General features: G+C 41.6%; 1 protein-coding gene across 1 annotated transcript in view; it reads left to right on the top strand.

Annotated features, from left to right (window-relative positions):
* The first annotated feature begins 8,454 nt into the window (after window positions 1-8,454).
* Window positions 8,455-18,663, top strand: part of CDHR3 (cadherin related family member 3) — a 40,396-nt gene continuing 30,187 nt past the window's right edge. Inside the window, exons 1-3 of the mRNA XM_086739910.1 lie at window positions 8,455-8,524; window positions 12,056-12,258; window positions 16,297-16,465. Coding sequence (XP_086596036.1) covers window positions 8,455-8,524; window positions 12,056-12,258; window positions 16,297-16,465 — 442 coding nt within the window. The remainder of the gene's footprint in view (window positions 8,525-12,055; window positions 12,259-16,296; window positions 16,466-18,663) is intronic.

Genomic DNA, 18,663 nt, shown 5'->3' on the forward strand with positions numbered 1-18,663 from the left:
AATCCTGTGTCTTCTGTGAAGTCCATGAACTCCTTTGTAACTTGTCTGTAGGACCTACTGACAGCCTGTGTGCTTAATTCATCTGGATAGTGATGCTGGTGTCCCTCAAGTTGTTGCTGCTATTTACAGACGGTCCGTTGCCAGACTGACATCTTCTACTGGCTTCGTCAGAAACAGTATCTTCCAAATGGTAGCAGTGGAAGGCTTTTGTCAAGGTGTGATTTCTCAGGTTAGTTACATCTGAGAAAAAAAAACCAACCCACAACTTAGTCTAAATGAGAGGATTGTTTGTCTCTTTATTAGAAAAGAGTTACTGTCTTTGGATTTCCTCTCCAATGGAGCCACAGCAAAATCATTCTAATAGACAGGATCTTTAGTGACTGTTTCTTGACTTTATACATGAAAGAGCAGGAGATTTGCTGTTTGCTGATTCATAAATGAAGACTATTTTTCTCATGATTACTTAAAAACAACTCTCTCTTCCAAATCTCATAACCTCCCCCAACTTACAGTGAGGGAAACGATGGAATACAAATACTTATCCTTGTTTTCTCCCTGGCTAGGATGAATATTTCGTCCTCTGGTCCTTTCAGATATCCCAGCAGAACAACTGTATGATGACAGTAAGCTTATCTCTTTGTCTAAGATGATGATACCACCCATCCAAAACAATACTCAAAGGCCTTTGTTAGAGCATCACAAGTCATATATAGGAGTCAGTATCAAAAAGCCGCACTTCCAGAAATGAACACATCTGCCATATGCTGTACAGAAGCAGCCAAAACAGACTCATAGAAAAATAATCAAACCTCTGAGGGATTTGAAAACTGAAGTCAAACTTACTGAGCTCAGTTCAGAACTGTGAGGAATGTTAAAAAGGGATATATAAAATCTAATGTATAAATTACAATTCCTGTATTAGTCATAGTTATTATATGCCAAATTTTGTTTGGAAAAGAAAAGGGAGTGGTCAGATTTCCTTGCATCTCCACCACTTCAAAAAATACTTCCCTTTGCTTGCAAGCAATTTTTCACACTGAGCAAAATGCCTAGTTTTGCACTCAGAGGAAAAGTTTAATTAATTCTCATTTTACAAATCCTCCACAATATTTATTCAAAAGATTGGCAAATTCCAGGAAGTTCACCCATCCCTGAAAGAGGAGTTTTGTAAACAAATCTGGCAACAAATTTATTTTAACAGCAGCAACCCTGCTAATCTGTCAAGATGTAGTTTGTTTCTGACACTTGATTAAATTCTTTTGCTTAAGAATAGAAAGTAATTTGCTACAAACAAACCATTTAGTTGGGACATGGTGACTGCCCCCCTGATAGTTCAGATAGTATTTAATTAATTTCAACAGGAAAAAAAAAGCTAATAGTGTAATGCTTAGCACTTTTTTTTTTTTTTTAAACAGAAGCAAGGCTAAATTTCTGTATTCACAAAACAGCAGCAACGTGAGAGGTTTCGGGGTCTGTAAAATCCATTGACGGTGTGTCCCACAACCTGGACCAACATTACTCCACATTCTCTGGACACAAATGAGGGGAGTGTTTTAGGCTGTGGTTCCACAGACACTTTCTTGCCCAGATCTCCTGTTTCCTGGGCATTCGTTTCTGGCCGTGTAATCTACTCACACAATTCTTATCCATTCCCTGTATGGCAACACCAGCAGTTGTGCAGGCACAGCATGGACTGATATGAAACAACTGAGAGCAGGCTGTACAGCGTAGGCTGGTTTTGTCAAGAAAAATGCCCATATTCAGAAAAATGGGTTACGCAAGGGAACAGTCTAACAGAGGTTTGCAAATACCAGTAAAGCAAAATGGCTAAAACCCAATGTCTGCCATTAGTGTCAACTGAAACAAAAAATATATAGGTGCTGTTGTTAAACATGTATGGGCATTGCCTTTCTTTGCATTAAGACTGTCCATCCAACTGGACTGCTGGGTGTGTGAACATTTTGGGATGTCCACCTCTTGATTCTTAAAGAGATTTGGCATGTCATCTCACTGCTGCCCCTTAGCACAGGAAAACAATTTGTGAATTTATTTTATGTTGTAGCTTCATAAAGCTGTGTATGCTCTGGGATAAGGGCTTGGCTGGTGCAAATGCCAGTAGAGCCATGACAGTTTGTACCATCAGGGAAAATGTCCAGCCTTCCTCCCACTTCCCCAGCTCCTTCAAACATAAAAGGCTGATCCAGATCCCAGTGAAGTCAATGAGAGCTTTCTCTCTGTGCTGGATCCAGCTCTAGGCAAGTATGCAGCCTCTTAAGTACGGCAATTAAGATATTGAACTAATGTTAGTAATCCTTTCCTGCCTGCCTAGAACACCCAAACTGCCTGCGCTAGCCTTCATCTCAGGCAAAAGCCTGAGGAAATCAGCTGGCTTGATGTTGCGTCTGAAAGGTCAGTCTGTGTCCCTGTGGACTAAGATGTATGGGGGAATTCCAGAATTTGCTGCCAGCTTCTTGATATTTATGTCTGGAAGCTGTTAGCTTAGATTATTTTAGCTAATCTTAGTTATGGGGAACTGAGATGATAAGAGTGAGGGTTTTAGAAAGTCCCATTTATAGGTGCTTCAAAATGTGTTTATAAACCTACCGTCCTTGCTTTTCAGGTGGAATTTTAATTCAACATTATTTATGGACAATCAGGACAGTGGACGTATTCTACTTCTTTTCTAAAACCACATGTAAGGACTTTGCTAAGTGAACCTCCATCTAAGGTAAAGAAAATACCCCTAAAAATCAGTAACTTTATACACTACTATTACTGTGGCACATTTTAGTACCTAAATAATTCCTCATTTGGGGGAATTTGTGATACACATTTTTTTTCAGCATATTTAAAATCAGCATAGAAAAGGAAAAAATCCCCTGTAAGGATTTATATTTGATTATATGAAATAATAAATTTAAAAATATAAGCAAATTAATTTAGCAGCCTCTTGCTTAATTGGGATTCATACTATTTAAAAGGAAATGGAGTGGCAAGTGTCTCAAATATTCTAACCCTTCTCAGGCTGAAAAATAATATTCTTTTACATTATTGACTCTGATTCCCTCTGTGATTTAATCATTTTCTTTTCATGGTTAGTGGGTAGAAATAGTGGGAAAGTCACAACCACAAGCAATAACATGGCAATTAACTCAGAGGTACTGGTGGAACACTTAAGTATTTTTAAGTTAATATATATAAACATTACATTGCTGGCCTGAAAATCAGGACATTGTTTGCAGCTGGAAGATTTGATTGCTTAATTGATTTTGATTTTCAAATTGCTTTTGAAAATCAACCACTGGTTTGAATCTGCTCCAGATGGGCAATGACTGAAAATTGTTATAATCTGGCACATATTTGGTAGCATAGCAAAGTGAGTTGATGGCCTCGTTAAAAGTATCTCAAACATATGCACTGATTAAATAACCCCTCATCTCTGGCTCAGCAGGGTCTTGGCTGAGGGGAACTGAAGGGCTCTGTCACCCCTAAGGGCTCCTTCTGGCATGGTAATGGAAGGAAGTTCATAATGCTGTTGCACACAGAGGTGAATATAAAATATGTTCTGGTCCGGTGTGCCTGTCTGTCAGCAAGTGCAGTCTGGCATAGGCCAGCGCTTCTTTTCACTGTGGTCAGCGGGAACTCTTGTGTCACTGTGTCCCCCCTCACCTGAATGAGAACCACGCAGATCATGGGTTTTAGGAGTCTGAAAATAGTATTTATTTTTCCACCGACAGGTCATCAAAATTATTGCCTACCTGGTTAAAAAAACAGAGAGACAGGCAGTAGAGGGGGGAGGGACCTGAACATCAGAGCTGGCCATTCCAAACCCCCGTTATTGTTGCTGTGGTGAGACAGACCTTTCAAAAGTACAGTGCTCCCTGTCCTAAAGGCGACGGCTCAAGTTGGTCACACCAGTTGTGCCTTAGTAGTGCCTCTTTGTTTCCAAAAGCCTGAGGTGACCATATAACATGAACATATGCAGGTCTATCTTTTAGTTATTTCAAAGTAGGTAAGAGAAATCCCGTCCTCAACAGCATCCCATCATTCTGACTGCTACTTGCTAAAGCATTGCGTAGGCACTTCTGTACTTTTTTCACAACCTTTGAATGACTGTGAACAGTCTCTCCTCCAAAGCATTATGACTTAGTTCCCACAACACACTGTCATTTCTTTAAAGGAGAAAATGTACCATTTTCAGTAACAAGCTTGGCAAAGACACTGACCAAATTGATGTCCCTGGCACACAGTGTCCCTGGTTTTTAGTATGCTTTGTAACTATTGCCTAAATGAATTAAATGGCTTTTTTTTTCTGTTTAGACAGCTGGATTTCTGTGTGGCACTAGATGGCAATATTCCCTCAGCTCCAGCAATGGTCAGGGGAGCGATACATGGCAAAGGGACGTATTCTGACCTTGTTTCCTTGTTATCTCCCATGTAGCTCATAGCAGCCAGGTTTTATGTGACTGAGACCAGGCTTTATGTGACTTTGTCTGGGCTGCAGAGGTGTTTTTTTTCTCTCTATGCATTCATTCACCTACCTTTACAGCTTCACAGTGCTCTGTCAAAACATTTGAGAGGGGTGAAGGAAGATGGCTGTAACACACTGTGGCATCTCCGGTACCTGGCACAGGTCAGTCTTGGCACCCCAAGCAAAACTGGAGTGCATTCAGGGCTATATGCCCTTCTCTCATCACACACCCCTCCTCTGCTCCCATGGAGAGCTACAGAGCCCAGCTGAAGATCTCAAAGTTCTTGAAACCATAAATAAACAAATTTTCACACTGTCAGGAAGTAGTGAATTATTCTCACTTCTCCTGTTCAAAAGATGGAGGAAGTTAGTTGTAAAAAACTGTCTACCTCCAAGTGAAGCTCCACCACCTAAACCCTCGCCTTCTGCCGAGCCATGCTCTTTTCTGTTAATTCCATGCTCTTTTTTTTTCCAAAGCCAAGAAAAATATTTTATTTGTGCTAAAATGCAAAGTTGCTGTTGCAAAATATAATCAAATCCCTTTCTGCTGACAAAATAAGTAAGATATAGTATGTTTCATGATGCAAAGGCCTGTTTAAGTAATTCTTGGTGGTATATTAAAATGCTTGACTAGGTGAAGTGCATCACGCTGTGTACATAGAAACCTTGGAGTTTCTGTACCCATATTTGCCCAGAGCATTCTTTCTTGTTGCATTTGCATCATTTGCTATTTCACATCCTTGTTTATATATTTACCAATCAGCTCAGATTGCCAAGCAATTACAATAACAGACAATCTTGTAATACACAGTAAATACTGTATCATGAGGTACAAAGTATTGCCACATGGGTCCAGATCCTGATCCAATATCCAGTAAATTCAGAAAGAAGACTTCATAGGCCTCGACACATTTTCCACTGAATCTTTACTTGCACTAGAACTTTTCTTGGAAGACAAATCACACGATTAAAATTCAAGTGACATGCATGACTGGTATGGACATGTGACATAATTTCTCACAGGTATTGAATATCCTACACCACCACACGTTTTTGATCTTGAACCCCAAGACACAAAGTAGTTTGCTGATAACATCTACTTTTACTCAAGTGAATGAATATTGAAACTTGTGTTTCACTGACTTCCATGTTGTGTTAATGCTGGAGAAAATGTAAATTTTTAAGCAGCATAACTTCTTAAAGAGACAAACATTTGGCAACACTGTGATTTTTACAGTCATGGTGTATTACAGTCATCATGATTGAGCTTGGGAGTGGGACCAAGAACTTTGGCTTCTCTGGACTTTCTCTCTGGAGAGAGTCTGGACTTCTCTCTCTGGAGAAGTCACTTGACCTCTTTGTAGAGAGGATTCGAGTGCACCTGGAGCTTTCCTGAACTTATGTCCTTGTAATCATCTGTCTACCTCAGTCCACATTTGTGAAGATGCTGCAGAGAGAATGGGAAGGATCAGAGCAAGCTCTGCTATCTTAATGCCTTACCTACTCCCAGTCCTCCTAAAATAAGTGCTCAAATTCTTTGTGGCAAAAGACAGACTCCCAGGATTCCTTCTTCTCTGGCAAATGCTTTCATCCCTCAAGTGTGTAACTGCTGGAGCAATGCGAGAACTTGTTTTCAGCACTGACAACAGCAAAGTTTTCGGACTTCTGTGTGTACTCACCCAGATTTTAGGCTGTTCTTTACTTAAATCTGGATCAAAAAAAAAAAAAAAAAAAGCTTTTGGTGTGGTGGAATCACTTCTATTACCAGACACCTCAAGTTAATTATCAAGGAGGTGACTAGTGGGTTCATGTGTCTGCAAGTCAATGCTAGAAAATAGATGGCCCAGATATCTGTCTAGGACTTTTTTGCATAATTGCATGGGTTACTAACCTTGCTAAGCTGGGATCGCAATTAAGGTAGCCTGGGTAGTATTCATGGCTTTTAGTTCGCTCTTGTCACTCACAAATGGTAGAGAGGAAGCTTTTAGCCAAGAAATCAAATGAAATGGTGCATAAGTTTTTGGTGTAGGATGCTAAGGTACTGTTTTAATATTTCAGGAAAGGTTACCAATGCAGTGGATGGAGAAGCTGTACTGTTTAAAGAGAAAAGAGATGAAAATAAAACCTGACAGTCTAGGTAAGTTAGTTCATGAAATAACAATAATAAATACTCTTGAACTGAGGTTGGATCAGGTGTGTGAAAATTCTTCTTAAGCTGCTCATTTTTTGGTGAGTAATTACCACAGTAAGAACAAAATGTCTCCTTTCATGTGAGTTGGCTAAGCAGAAGAGAAGCACTGCTCTGGCTGAAATAGCCATTAATGGGAAAATTGTGTCTTGAACCTCTGATACGTTTGAAAAGTGAGAGAACACTTCTTTCCTGTTGATAGACTGAAAGTCAATTGAGAATTAAACACACAGAAAAAAAGATAATTGTCCTGAATCTGCACATTTTGTTATGCAAGCAGACTACTTCTCTGAAGCTGGCCTCTGTTAAAATCCCTTGCTTTCCTGAGGACAGGCAATTGAAAGCTTGCACATCAAGTTCTGCTCTGTCCCACCTGACATCACTCACTGCCCATGTTATTTCTCTCTCCATCCCAACCTAAGACCAGTGCAGTCTCTCGCCCTCTGATCTGTTGGATCTTTCTCCTGGAACTAAGACCCTTTAATTTCTTGAAAGATGTAGCGTCTTCCTCGCATACTCCACCTTACCTGATAAGCCAGGAGACATTTTTTCAGAAGTGCATTTTTTCTGCACTGCTCTAAAATGTCCAGGTTTCAAATAATCTTGAAAACTAAGGAATAATTAAAGCCCCAGTTTGTTCCTTGACCATTTCATTTGCTCCAATTAATTTTTCTTTCCTTTATTTTGCCTGCAAATTCCCTGGTTGCATTTGTGCTTGCACTGCCTTGACCTCTATTCATCTAGTTGCTTTATATTCCCAGGAATCTCATTCCTAACCTTCCTGCAGCCGCAGAGCTACTGTTGCCAGCCTCACCAGGGAACTTCTGCCTTGCTCACCTTTTCAGAGTGTCATGCAGAACCATCTAGACATGCTAGCTTAGCTCACAAATCAGTGTGGTTTCTCCAGACCCGAATCTCTGAATTCTACCTCTAGGCAGAGCTGTTAAGTTTATGTGCTGTTAAGTTTGTGTGGTGTTCGAGAATCAACTAGACAAATCCCTGAGCAACCTCATCTAATTAAGCTTGCTTTGAGCAGGGTGTTTGACTAGATAACCTCCAGAGGTTCCTTCCAACCTCCATTATTCTACGAGTCAATGCTGATGCACCTATATTGCATCCAGTTCCAGTATTACTGTCACCTCTATACTATGCTCCATGAAAACAACACTAGGACTGCCCTTGGATTTGAAAAAAAAAAACAACAAAAAAAGTGGGTGTATTGTGGGCTAGCTGCCTAAGTGCCTAATCTAAGGGAGCCAGTGCACTTTGCATGTGGCCATGCTGTTCCTGAAACAGTTACAGCAAAGCTAACTTCATCATTTACATATGCTGCAGTCTCACCTCCAGGTATGCCGTGTGTGTGGTCTGAGAAATTCTCTGATACCCAGAGAAATGAAAAAACTTTTGGTTCTTGTTTTAAGTAAGAAAGCATGAGTATTGGTCCTCGTGTGAAGAGAGCACCTCATTTGCCAGAGCGATGAAAGCAGCACCCTATTTCCAGATTTATAACACAGTAGATTCTTTTCATAATGCTTCAATAAATACAATGATTGCAGCAAAAGGACTATTAGTCATTGTTTTCTCAAGTGTGGCCAAGGTCTGTGGATGGAGTGTCAGCAAGGAGCAGTTCTCTGACAAGCAAACAAGCCGACGGTGTTTAGAAACTCCCTTAGAGACACGGGTCCTTTGTTTTGTTTCTCACTCCACAACGTGACAAAGATGAAGAATTTAGGTGGAGCTGATGTAAAGTAGGGAAAAAATACTGTGATCTTCCTTCAGTTTGCATCCTGGGGACATGAAGGACAGGATCGTAAAGACGATGAAGAGCGTGCTCCTTCTCCTCATTTTGCTGGGAGTAGTGTCTGGTAAGAACATGATTTCATTACATTGCTAAAATTAGAACACTGTTGGCTGTTATACTTTCTCTTGGGAGCTTTATAATACATATTTAGGGATTGGACACGGATGGAAAAAATCAAGTAACAATTATTTTCCTACTGAAATAGAATAAGCTCTGTCGTTACAGCACTATAATGAAGAAGAGAATATGACTCCTTGCTAAGACACTTTGCTGGATGAGGCACTTCAGTGTGCAATAGCCACTGCTCAGTGTGACAGTGTTGGAGTGGGAAAGGAGGTCAGTTCTCCAAGAAACAATATTTCATCTTAGTACTCCAGTATTCTCCTTTCTGCTTAATGGATGAAAGGAGGTGGATGTAGTTTTTCTGGATTTTAGTAAGGCTTTTGATACTGTCCCTCACAGCATCCTTCTGGACAAGTCGTCCAGCTGTGAGATGAATGGATACACAGCGCGCTGGGTGAAGAACTGGCCAAAGGGCAGAGCTCCAAGGGTTGTAGTGAATGGGGCTACATCTGGCTGGCGACTGGTCACCAGCGGTGTTCCTCAGAGTTCAATTCTAGGGCCAGTTCTGTGCAATATATTTATGAGCAATCTGGATGCAGGAGTTGAATGCGCCATTAGCAAATTTGCTGATGATAGCAGACTGGGAGGTGCTGTTGACTCTCTTGAGAGCAGATGCCTTGCAGAGGGATGTAGATAGATTGGAGCATTGGGCTAGGATTAATGGAATGAAATTTAACAAGTCCAAATGCCAAATTCTGTACCTAGGACGGAGTAACGCCGGGCACAAGTATAAACCGAGAGAGGAGTGGCTGGAGAGCAGCCCTGCAGAAAGGGATCTGGGGTGCTGGCTGACTCCAGGCCCAATGTGAGTCAGCCCTGTGCCCTGGCAGCCGAGAGGGCCAAGCTCATCCTGGGGTGCATCAAACCCAGCATAACCAGCCGGTCAAAAGAGCTGATTATCCTCCTGTACTCAGCATTGGTGCGGCCTCACCTGGAGTACTCTGTGCAGTTCTGCGCCCCACAATTTAAGAAGGATGTGAGTGTCCTTGAATGCCTCCAGAGGAGGGCAACAAATCTGGTGGCAGGGCTGGAAGGAATGGGGAGCAGCTGAGGACTTCGGGATTGTCTGGTTTGGAGAAAAGGAGGCTGAGGGGCGACCTCATTGCTCTCTACAGTTCCCTGAGGAGAGGAAGTGGAGAGGGAAGTGCTGATCTCTTCTCACTTTGCTTTCCAGGAACTGAAAGAGTTTTGCCAGCCCTCAGGAACTTGTCACTATTTGGTGATTTTCCTGGTGTCCCTAAAACTGATCAGGACACTGGATGTGAATATCAACTTTCCTTGAAAAATAGTGTTTTTCTAACCTGCACGGCCGTGGAGAGAGAAAAGCTTGAAGGCGTGACTCAAGCACACTGTAAAGACTTAAAAATCACACATAAATAAGACTTAAATATACATATCCTTCTGAAAGTCAGTCTCATGATTGCTTTGTCTTGGACTCAGCATTTGTCAATGTTTGGGACTGGTAATTCTGATAAATAATGTATTAAAATGCTTCAGGCATGTTTTGCTCTCTGAAGCAAGGAAGGAAGCAAGAATTTGTGAATATGGAGGGAGGGCTTTTGTAAAATCAGTTAGAGAAGAAGCAGCCATTTAGTGCAGTACTGAAAAATTCAGTTAAAAAGCAAGAAGTAAGAACTTATGATTTAGAAAGACAAATTCTGAACAAATAGCCAATGAAATCTTTAGAGATAATATAAAAATAGCAACTCCTTTCTACATTTCCAAATGTCGTAAATTACTTCATTGATTTTATGAATGGTTTCCATTAATGAACTGTGGCTTGCTGAGAGAACTGGATTCATCAGGTACTGTCCACAGGAGGTTATATTCAAAGTTCAGCTCCACTTATGGAAATATATCCCCAGAAGCCCCTCTCAGCTGAGTCTCATTTGCATGGGCAACTTTTTTAAAATTATGTTTTCAGAATCTTTAAGAACATTGATAAAAACTCAGTCCTTCACTGGGTCCTGTTTCCACTGATATAAATCAGCAATGGCTCCGCTGAACTCACTCCTAACAGTGACCTGTTCAAGATGAACTCTTACAGGCAGTTCTCACCTCACAGTCTCCCCATTTTTCTTAGGGATATAGGGAAACAAGATTTTTTGATACTTCGGGGAAAAAGTCACTAAGGCTTCTTTTAATGCCATTGGAAAGTATTGGAGCTGAACTCTCCACGTTAAAGATCCTGCTGCTGTTGGAGGAATGGCACTTAGAGTGCCTCTTTGGTAGGTGATGTGGGCCATCCTTCCCCAGGCACACGACAAGGCGTGGAGGGAAATGGTTCTGTCCTGCACCGCAGAGATGTTGCAAAGCAGCAGGATTTCCCCTTGGCATTATGTTCCAAAGCTCCAGGCTGAGCCTGAGCATCCAAGTGGAAACACGCTGCAGCCCCAACGGCCTCAGACGAGTTCCTGTAGCAGCTTTTTACCTTGCAGCTGCCCAGCAAAAATAAAGACTCCATGGAGCTTTTGCTATGGTAATTGCTGATGCGTGAACAGCCTGGCCGGGCCCTTGAGTGAGCAGTATCTGGCTCTGTCTTGGCAGAGAGTGTGTCGGAAGTTTGAACACAGCCAGCTTTCTTGGCAAGTGTTTTGGACAAGCCAGCAAAGCCTTCCCAGGCAACATTCAGCCCTGCCATAGTCTCATGCTGAGGTACATTGCCAGTTTAAGGATGTCCTGATTTATGTTTTCTAGACAGTCTTCAGGAGATAAAGAACTGCAGGCCTTTGTTAAAATAACAAAAACCACAAGCTGAACAGCAGAGCAAGCACAGAATTTGTTTTGGGGAGTCCAGGGATCTGACTGAGAAACAAGGTGCTCACGCAAAGCTTCTGGATGCCACAGCACCCTGTGCTGCTTCCAGGGGGTTTTGAACCACAGGGTGCTTTGTGGGCCCACGTCTCCTCCAGAAAACGAGGGTTGCTCTTCCATGCTCAAAGCAGAAGACACAACAGCACAACATCCCAAAGTTGTTGCTAACTCAAACTGCTGATGAGCCAGGCATGCACGTAGCTGTGCTAGAAAGAATAAGAGGGAAAACGAAGCAAATGGGTGTTGCAGATGGTGTAGTTCACAAAAATGATTGCTTCTTTAACATCCAGCCCTGTGTGATTCAAGATGCTTCTTGATGTGAGGCAACAATTAGCACAGGGGGTGAAATGAGATAATAGAAAGATGTTAGATTTCTTTGCTTCTATATAAAGGCATATATGAAGGCAAATGATGCACTAACAATACTACTTTAACATCAGCCACCCTAGATGTATACTATTGTGTAGTACAGAATTAGAGAAAAGATTTATTATTTTGCAATTAGCACTGGATTTACTACCATGTAATGCCACCATTCATAAGTGAAAAGAGAATCAGGCCATTTTGTGTTCATTAGTGGCAACTCTTGGCACAAGCTGTGTGCTCCTGCTAGCCTAAGATTCCCAGAAGTACTTCTACGTTCATTTTCATCTTGCAGGAAGAAGAATCCAGTTGCTTGAGGGCTTACCTGCAACAAGCACCATTGAAGAAAATGCAGCAGCTGGTGTTTCAGTTTATACCTTTAATGTAACTGTTTCTCCATTGGCTTTTGAAGGTCTTGCAATACCTCCTACCATAGTAAATTCAAATCCGCTTACAGAGGCTTTTCGTATTGAATCAAAAGGAGATCTTGAATACCAGGTGAGTTTTACATTTAGCTGGAGCAATGTTCGGTCACGTAGGCTGATGTTTCCTGGAGTACTGAGCACTGACAGCGCACGGTGACTCATCTTTTAATCAGAAAAGTGTTGCAAATGCAGACTGTGGTGGTATTGGGACATGCTGTAATAGATATGACAAATGAGTAGCAATAGTGATTATGATTTTTAATTGCATCTAGGCAAAAAACACCTATCACAATAATTCCATTTATTCTGTGATAGAAAAAAAAATGTGATTTTTGGAAAATAAGAGGTGAAGAAGGACCTGTTTGTTTTGAGGATTTACCCATAGTTTTTCAACTTAATTTGTATGACGGCACTGTGAATTTGAAGTGGCTTAGTTAAACCACACATAACTTCTGTTTGGCCACTCTCACCTTGAATTAAAACTAATTTGACTCACTTCCAAATAAAGTAAGCTGAGTCAAATCAAAGTCATATTTAATTCTGAACGAAGGCTGTGACACATGAGGAAGTTATCTTGAGGTAAGAAGTTATCGCACTTCCACACATCTGTGATCTATTTCTGTCTATTGTGTGCTCTTGTTCTATGGCAAATGCAAAACAATGTCTGTTACTTCAGGCTAATTTTCATTGCTGGATAAATTAGCAAGTATTAGCTCACATTTGTCACTAGCAATGAGTGTTCAGACACATGATAACTTGTCATCCCATTGTAACTCACTTGTGTGTCTGAGCCTGAACGGTGACACTGAAGATTGTATTTTAAAGATACGGATAGACACTTAAAAAATTAATTTGAATACATTTTTCTGGGTGTTTCCAAGGAAGTTCAGGTTTTCACAGAAGTGATAAAAGGGCTCTTTTCTCGTTCTCTTTGCTGATGTTTCTGGGAGAAAATTTAGGGGAAGTCAGATTGTAAGCCCAGGTGGTTGCAGCCCATTGATCCATCCTGCCTGGGGAAGCTGCTGCTGTTCCCTTGCTCCCACCTCCCGGCAAAGTACAAGGCTCAGTTCTGCCAGCTCTGCTGGTTCTATAGCTGCTCCCCAGCCAGATCAGTGAAATGTTAAAAAAAAACACTCTCAAAAAACCCCTCTTTCACCTGCAAAGCATAGGATGTGGCTGCAGAAACACCTGAACTAGTTCAGCTGAGGGGATGTAACATGCAGATGGAAATTGATACGTCCCTTAAGCTGGCTTTGCTGACACAGAATTCATAATGTGGCACTCCCTTTCTAGGCTGTATTTTGACATCTTGAATTAAAGCTATCCCTTCTGCTGCAAAACATAACCCTTTTTTATATCTGCTTGCTCCTGTCCCGTGCCGTTTCTGTACTGTGCAGCACAAGCATTTTATGTTCCTGCTTGTTGAGTGGGACTGGCAAATTAATCTGGAGGAAAAATAACCCTGCAAATAGATAAAAAGTCTCTCCTTGATTTTTTTTTTTTTATGGCAGAGATGATGATAGAGAAATTCTTGTTCTAGCACAGTGCAGAGAATGACACCAGGCTGAAAATGAATGGCCAAGAAAGGTACAGGCTGGAGACTGCTTCTTCCAAAGTGCCAGTTTATATCCATTTTGTACCACAGCCCCATTACCAGAGTGCCCTGTGAGGACTTGGTACATCTTGCTTGAGCTGTAGTTGTTTTCGGGGTTTCCTAACTCACTCATGGGACTGAAACAAAGAGGTTGGGCCAGTGAATATCAGCCATGAGAAAATTATAAAGAAAGCTGCATACAAATTCTGAGTGTCCTTAGTTCATTTATTTGATGAGCATTGCTACTTATAATTATTTATGCTATGTAGTAGCAGATTGGTACAATATTTTGTAAAAGTAATGTGATCCAAAGTAAGATACCTCAGCTCTACCTACTGCAATTAAATCTTTGCTAAGATACAGAAAAAGGCAGTATTTCACCTATAAATTATGGGCTTTGCAGATTAGCTAAGTACCTGTTAGCACAGGCTCTTCTGTATTTATGAAGCACATAAATTGTTGCAGCAAGCCAAGACAATATCACATTTCTTTATGTTTTGAGATTTCTGAGAAAGTCACAGTTTCCGAGATCTGAGCCCTGTTCATTCCTCCTCGCCTTACTCTTGTTTGAAGAGTCCCATGGAGAGAAGGTGTGCTGAATACATGAAAACTCGCTGCTCTCCAAAGCTGCCTTGATGCTCCTATTGATGCTCCCTCTGCATCCCAGGAGTGAAGGTGGGAGCAGGGAGCAGTGAGATTCTCAGGTGGAACGAGGGGTAGATGGTTATGGGGTGGCTCTAGATCCCCTGTCATGAAGTCTGCATTTGCTTCAAGCGTGTGCGGTTCTGCCTTCGTCAGTAAGCATTGCCCCTGCCTGGAGGAGAGGTGAACTGTGGCTCAAAGCCTACGCCAGTGGCAGGCTGTCCTCAAAAGCAACCTAGAAAGAGAACATCTAGATTCACAGCTTCAGTTGCAAGATCTCTGTAAAGGAGAGTGGAAGATGTGTATTTAGACAGTCTGGGTGTAGTTACACCACCAATGAAAATATTTGGCTGTGAATTGGAGGGGTAATGTCCAGAGCACATAATTTCTGCTTAGAATTGGGCAGTTTCTAATTTTGAATTAATTGCATCTGTTTTTGACATTTAGATCCCCAGCAAACATTCATTTTGGAGAGGGACCTTTGCATCGCTGTTACAAGCTTTTGTAAGATGTTTTTTCTGAGTTAGCGTCACTTTTAGGGGAAACTTCTATTTGCATGGTACAGGAGAGAAGACAACCATCCAGGACACAGTTGTTTTCTCCTGTAGTACTGTAACAAGAAGATCCACAAGGTTCCAGAGAAACGTTTGTGACCCTGCTCACTCTCCTCCAACTGTCTTTGTTAATAGGGTTTATTTTGACTTCTTTCTTCTAATTGGGCTGACGTTACTTTTGCATTTGTCCTCTGCCCATGGCGTCTCATCTAAAACCAAGGATTTATTTCGTTGTTCTCCTTCTGCATCCTCTGCAGGCTCCTCCACTCTGCGGTATTGTGACACACTCCTTGTCACACACACTAGTGAGCCCCAGTTCTTCTGCTTCTCCAGTTCCACAGGACCCTGACTACTGGTGTTCAAGCTTCAGAGGTTCTTAGCTACACAGCAAATTTAAGTCAGCTTTTCTTTTTTTTTTGTCCTAGAAAGGAAAGTTCTTTTTTCTTTATTATCTTCAGCAATGAAGATTGTGGCATACAACTTTCAGCATCCTGCTGTTGCTCTGGACTCATTCTAAGTCCAAAATGAATGCACTCAATGTTTTTTCATGGAATGTCAGTCTTGTGCTTGTACATCTTCCATGTTAAGAGATGATGTCAAGAGATGGAAGCCTTAAATAAAAAACAAACCCAAAGCAAATGTTTGCCTTAGCAACCTTGCAAAAGCTAAGGCCTATGTTATTTTCTAATTTTCACCAAACAGTTCTGGTCTCTCACATACAGTGTGCTCGTGCAGCTCCCTCCTTCCTGTGGTTTCCTGCAAGTCTTCTCCCAGACGCAGTTTAAATAAGGAAGGGACTGGTACCGCATATACTATAAAAACTCCTGCCCCCCACTGCTTACTGCAAGTAAAAGTCTTCCCCTGCCCCTTGTGATCCTGGCTCTCTCAGAAATAGTGATGCTTTGTGCATCGCAGGGCTTCTTCCTTCCTGGTTTTCAGTCTCATCACACGTTGACTGCTCCTGGAGATTGGAGTGGAAAGGTGAGGACTTGACACAGACAAGTACCTGCAAGGTGTAGTCCTGGCCTTGAAGGCAAAGCACTGCTGGTGAGGCAGGGCAGCTCTTTACAGGTTTTCTCCTTCTCAAATTGTTCCTCACAGAAGAGGTCCTTGAGTTGCTCCGTGAAGCCACAACATTTTCGTCTTTCCTCTTGGTTTTTCTCACATTTCTGCCACTGACAAGAAATGTGCTAGCAAGTAGAAGATTATCTAAAATATGCACTACTTACTGATGGAAAGTGTCGCTTTACTTGTATTCACTCATATAGACTATAACTTCTATCTCTTGCATCATGTACTACTAATAAATTTTTCTTTTCAGGTTGTTACCACTGGAAACCCTGTCCTAGATTATGAAACTATGCCAAAGAGCTTTGATTTACAGATTTTTGTTGAAGACACAGCTGGGAGAACTGACCTTAACATACTGACTGTCCACATAACAGATGTAAATGAACGTCCTGTATTTCGAGGAAATATGGCAATTCAAAGTAAGATAATGGTGGTATTTGAAAAGAACAATACTTGAAAAGATGGTGTCAGATTAAAAAAACCCTATATCTGCATACAGTGTTTATAGCTAAAGTGGTCTAACATTTTCCTTTAGGAAAACAAGGGAGGAACAGGAGACGTTTTTTGATCAAGTATTATTTACACAAGTATTTGGTAAGCTTTATCTGTGGAAATGTCCTTTTAGTTTTCTTGAGGCTTTGATCAAAACTTATTTAACCATTTGGAAGTACCTGGAGTATTAAAAGAAAAAGAAAGTTTTTTATACCAGTAAATATGTTTGTTCTTTCTTTTTGATGAGATGAATACCTACCTAGAGGTGTGTATTGGAGACCTGAAGTTTGGTGGGGATATAACCATTGAGTATGGGTACATGTTCCAGTAGTTTGTTGAAAACTGGATTGATTTGTAGAAGCAAGATAAATTTTAATAAGTGTATATTGTGTATGTGCAAGAATTTCTGAGGGAAAATGGTAAAAACGTTGCCAATGTTTTACACCTATGTATTGCATTTGCACCTGCACATGAGAAATTAAGTGGAAAATCAATTTGAAGAGTGAGATCTCAGAGACTCTGATCTATGGTGGTGGAAATGGAAGGAGGCAAAGAGTTCCGTCTCCTGCATGGGGCAGATGGTGTTAACGAGGTTTACTTTCAGACCGTGAGCAAAGGTGCAAGAGGGAGGAGTGTGCACTAACCCTAGGAATGAGGCTGGAGTGTTTGGACCCTGGGCTGTCATCAGTGCAGGCTTTGCATGCCATGCAGTACCTAATATGAATGACAATGCCATCAAGAAAAAGGATAGGAAATAATTGTCTTACTCTCAGAGCAATCTTATCTTGTTCATTTACTAATGAGAGGGACCTGGAGGAATTGTACCATGATGTATTTATTTTGTGTTCACACACAGACAGAACAGTTCAGGTAGTGAGTAAAATACACTTATTATTTCATGAGGTACTGAGACCCTGTTTGAAGTCTTGCTATTCTAACAGGACTGTGTGGAAGAGCATTTAATAATTCAATTTTTTTTTTTCTTTCTGACAATATTAAAGTGCAGTCCATTCATGGTAGGTGTTTGGAGCTGGCTGCTGAACCTCCCCTCAGATCTGGACTAGCAGCAGCATCGTGTAGGCTGCGACTCGCAGCCCTTGGAGTGGTCAGCGGTGCAGCGTAGCTGCAGCCTCGACTTCTGCCTGCTGCGGAGGGCAGGGCTCGTCTGCCCGGATGGGGTCAGACCAGGCCTGCTCAAATTCAGCCCCCTTGACTAATGCCTCTGAAGCACATTGACATTCCTGCTTCCGTACAATACTTCGTTTGTAAAGCAAATTAACTTCCCCTAGGGAAGAGGCTGTGTCATCTCCTCAGTTTAGCTGGTGTCTTGCGTATCATGGGTGCTGCTGGAATCTAATAATAATTAGATATGACACTTCAGGGGATTGACGCAGCAAGAAACACACTCTACGTGGGAGCTTGTTACAAATAAATGCATCAGCTTAACTCCCAGCTAGAGCTGCCATAAATTGGTGAGCACAGATGTCTGATCTGCCTAACTGTGTGGCTTTAGTTAACAGGACCAGCTACAATTAGGCACTAATTGCGCATTCACTGGTTATGAAAAAGCATCTCCCTCTCATTAAACTTTATATTCATATTGTTGTCCTCTGGGAACAACTCATTACGCTGCTCTGGGATTCCCACTGCTCTGATGAGAAGCAGCAGTCAGCAGGGGTCACAGTGGAAATTAATAGTCCAGAAACAGCAGGTCCAGCAGACAGAAAAGGGCATAAAGCAAATAATGTGATCTAAAGATCTGTTGTTCTGTTAATCACTCTACCCAAGGAGAGGTAAGGCAGTTGCCAGTGGCCCAGTACAGGATGGCCCAGCTGTGAGATTTCCTGGCATGGAAAGAAATACACCTTGCACTGAATTAGCACCCTTAGTAAGGCAAAAATTTAAGTCAGTGCAGACCGTCCACTGTTTATTTACCTCATAGGTGGAAAGAAGCAGCAGAAATGAAGAGGAAAGGCTCTGAGCATTCCTGGCACGGGACAGGGGGTGGACAGGGAGGGGATGGCAATGAGGACCCATCTGCATATTAAAGAAGGACAGAGGTGTAGCCCAAACGCATCATTTTACTCCATACCCTGTGAGCCGCTCAAGATAGGCTGTATGTAAA

The sequence above is a fragment of the Chlamydotis macqueenii genome, chromosome 1, assembly GCF_036417535.1.
Source record: "Chlamydotis macqueenii isolate bChlMac1 chromosome 1, bChlMac1.mat, whole genome shotgun sequence".
In the NCBI taxonomy this organism is placed as follows: domain Eukaryota; kingdom Metazoa; phylum Chordata; class Aves; order Otidiformes; family Otididae; genus Chlamydotis; species Chlamydotis macqueenii.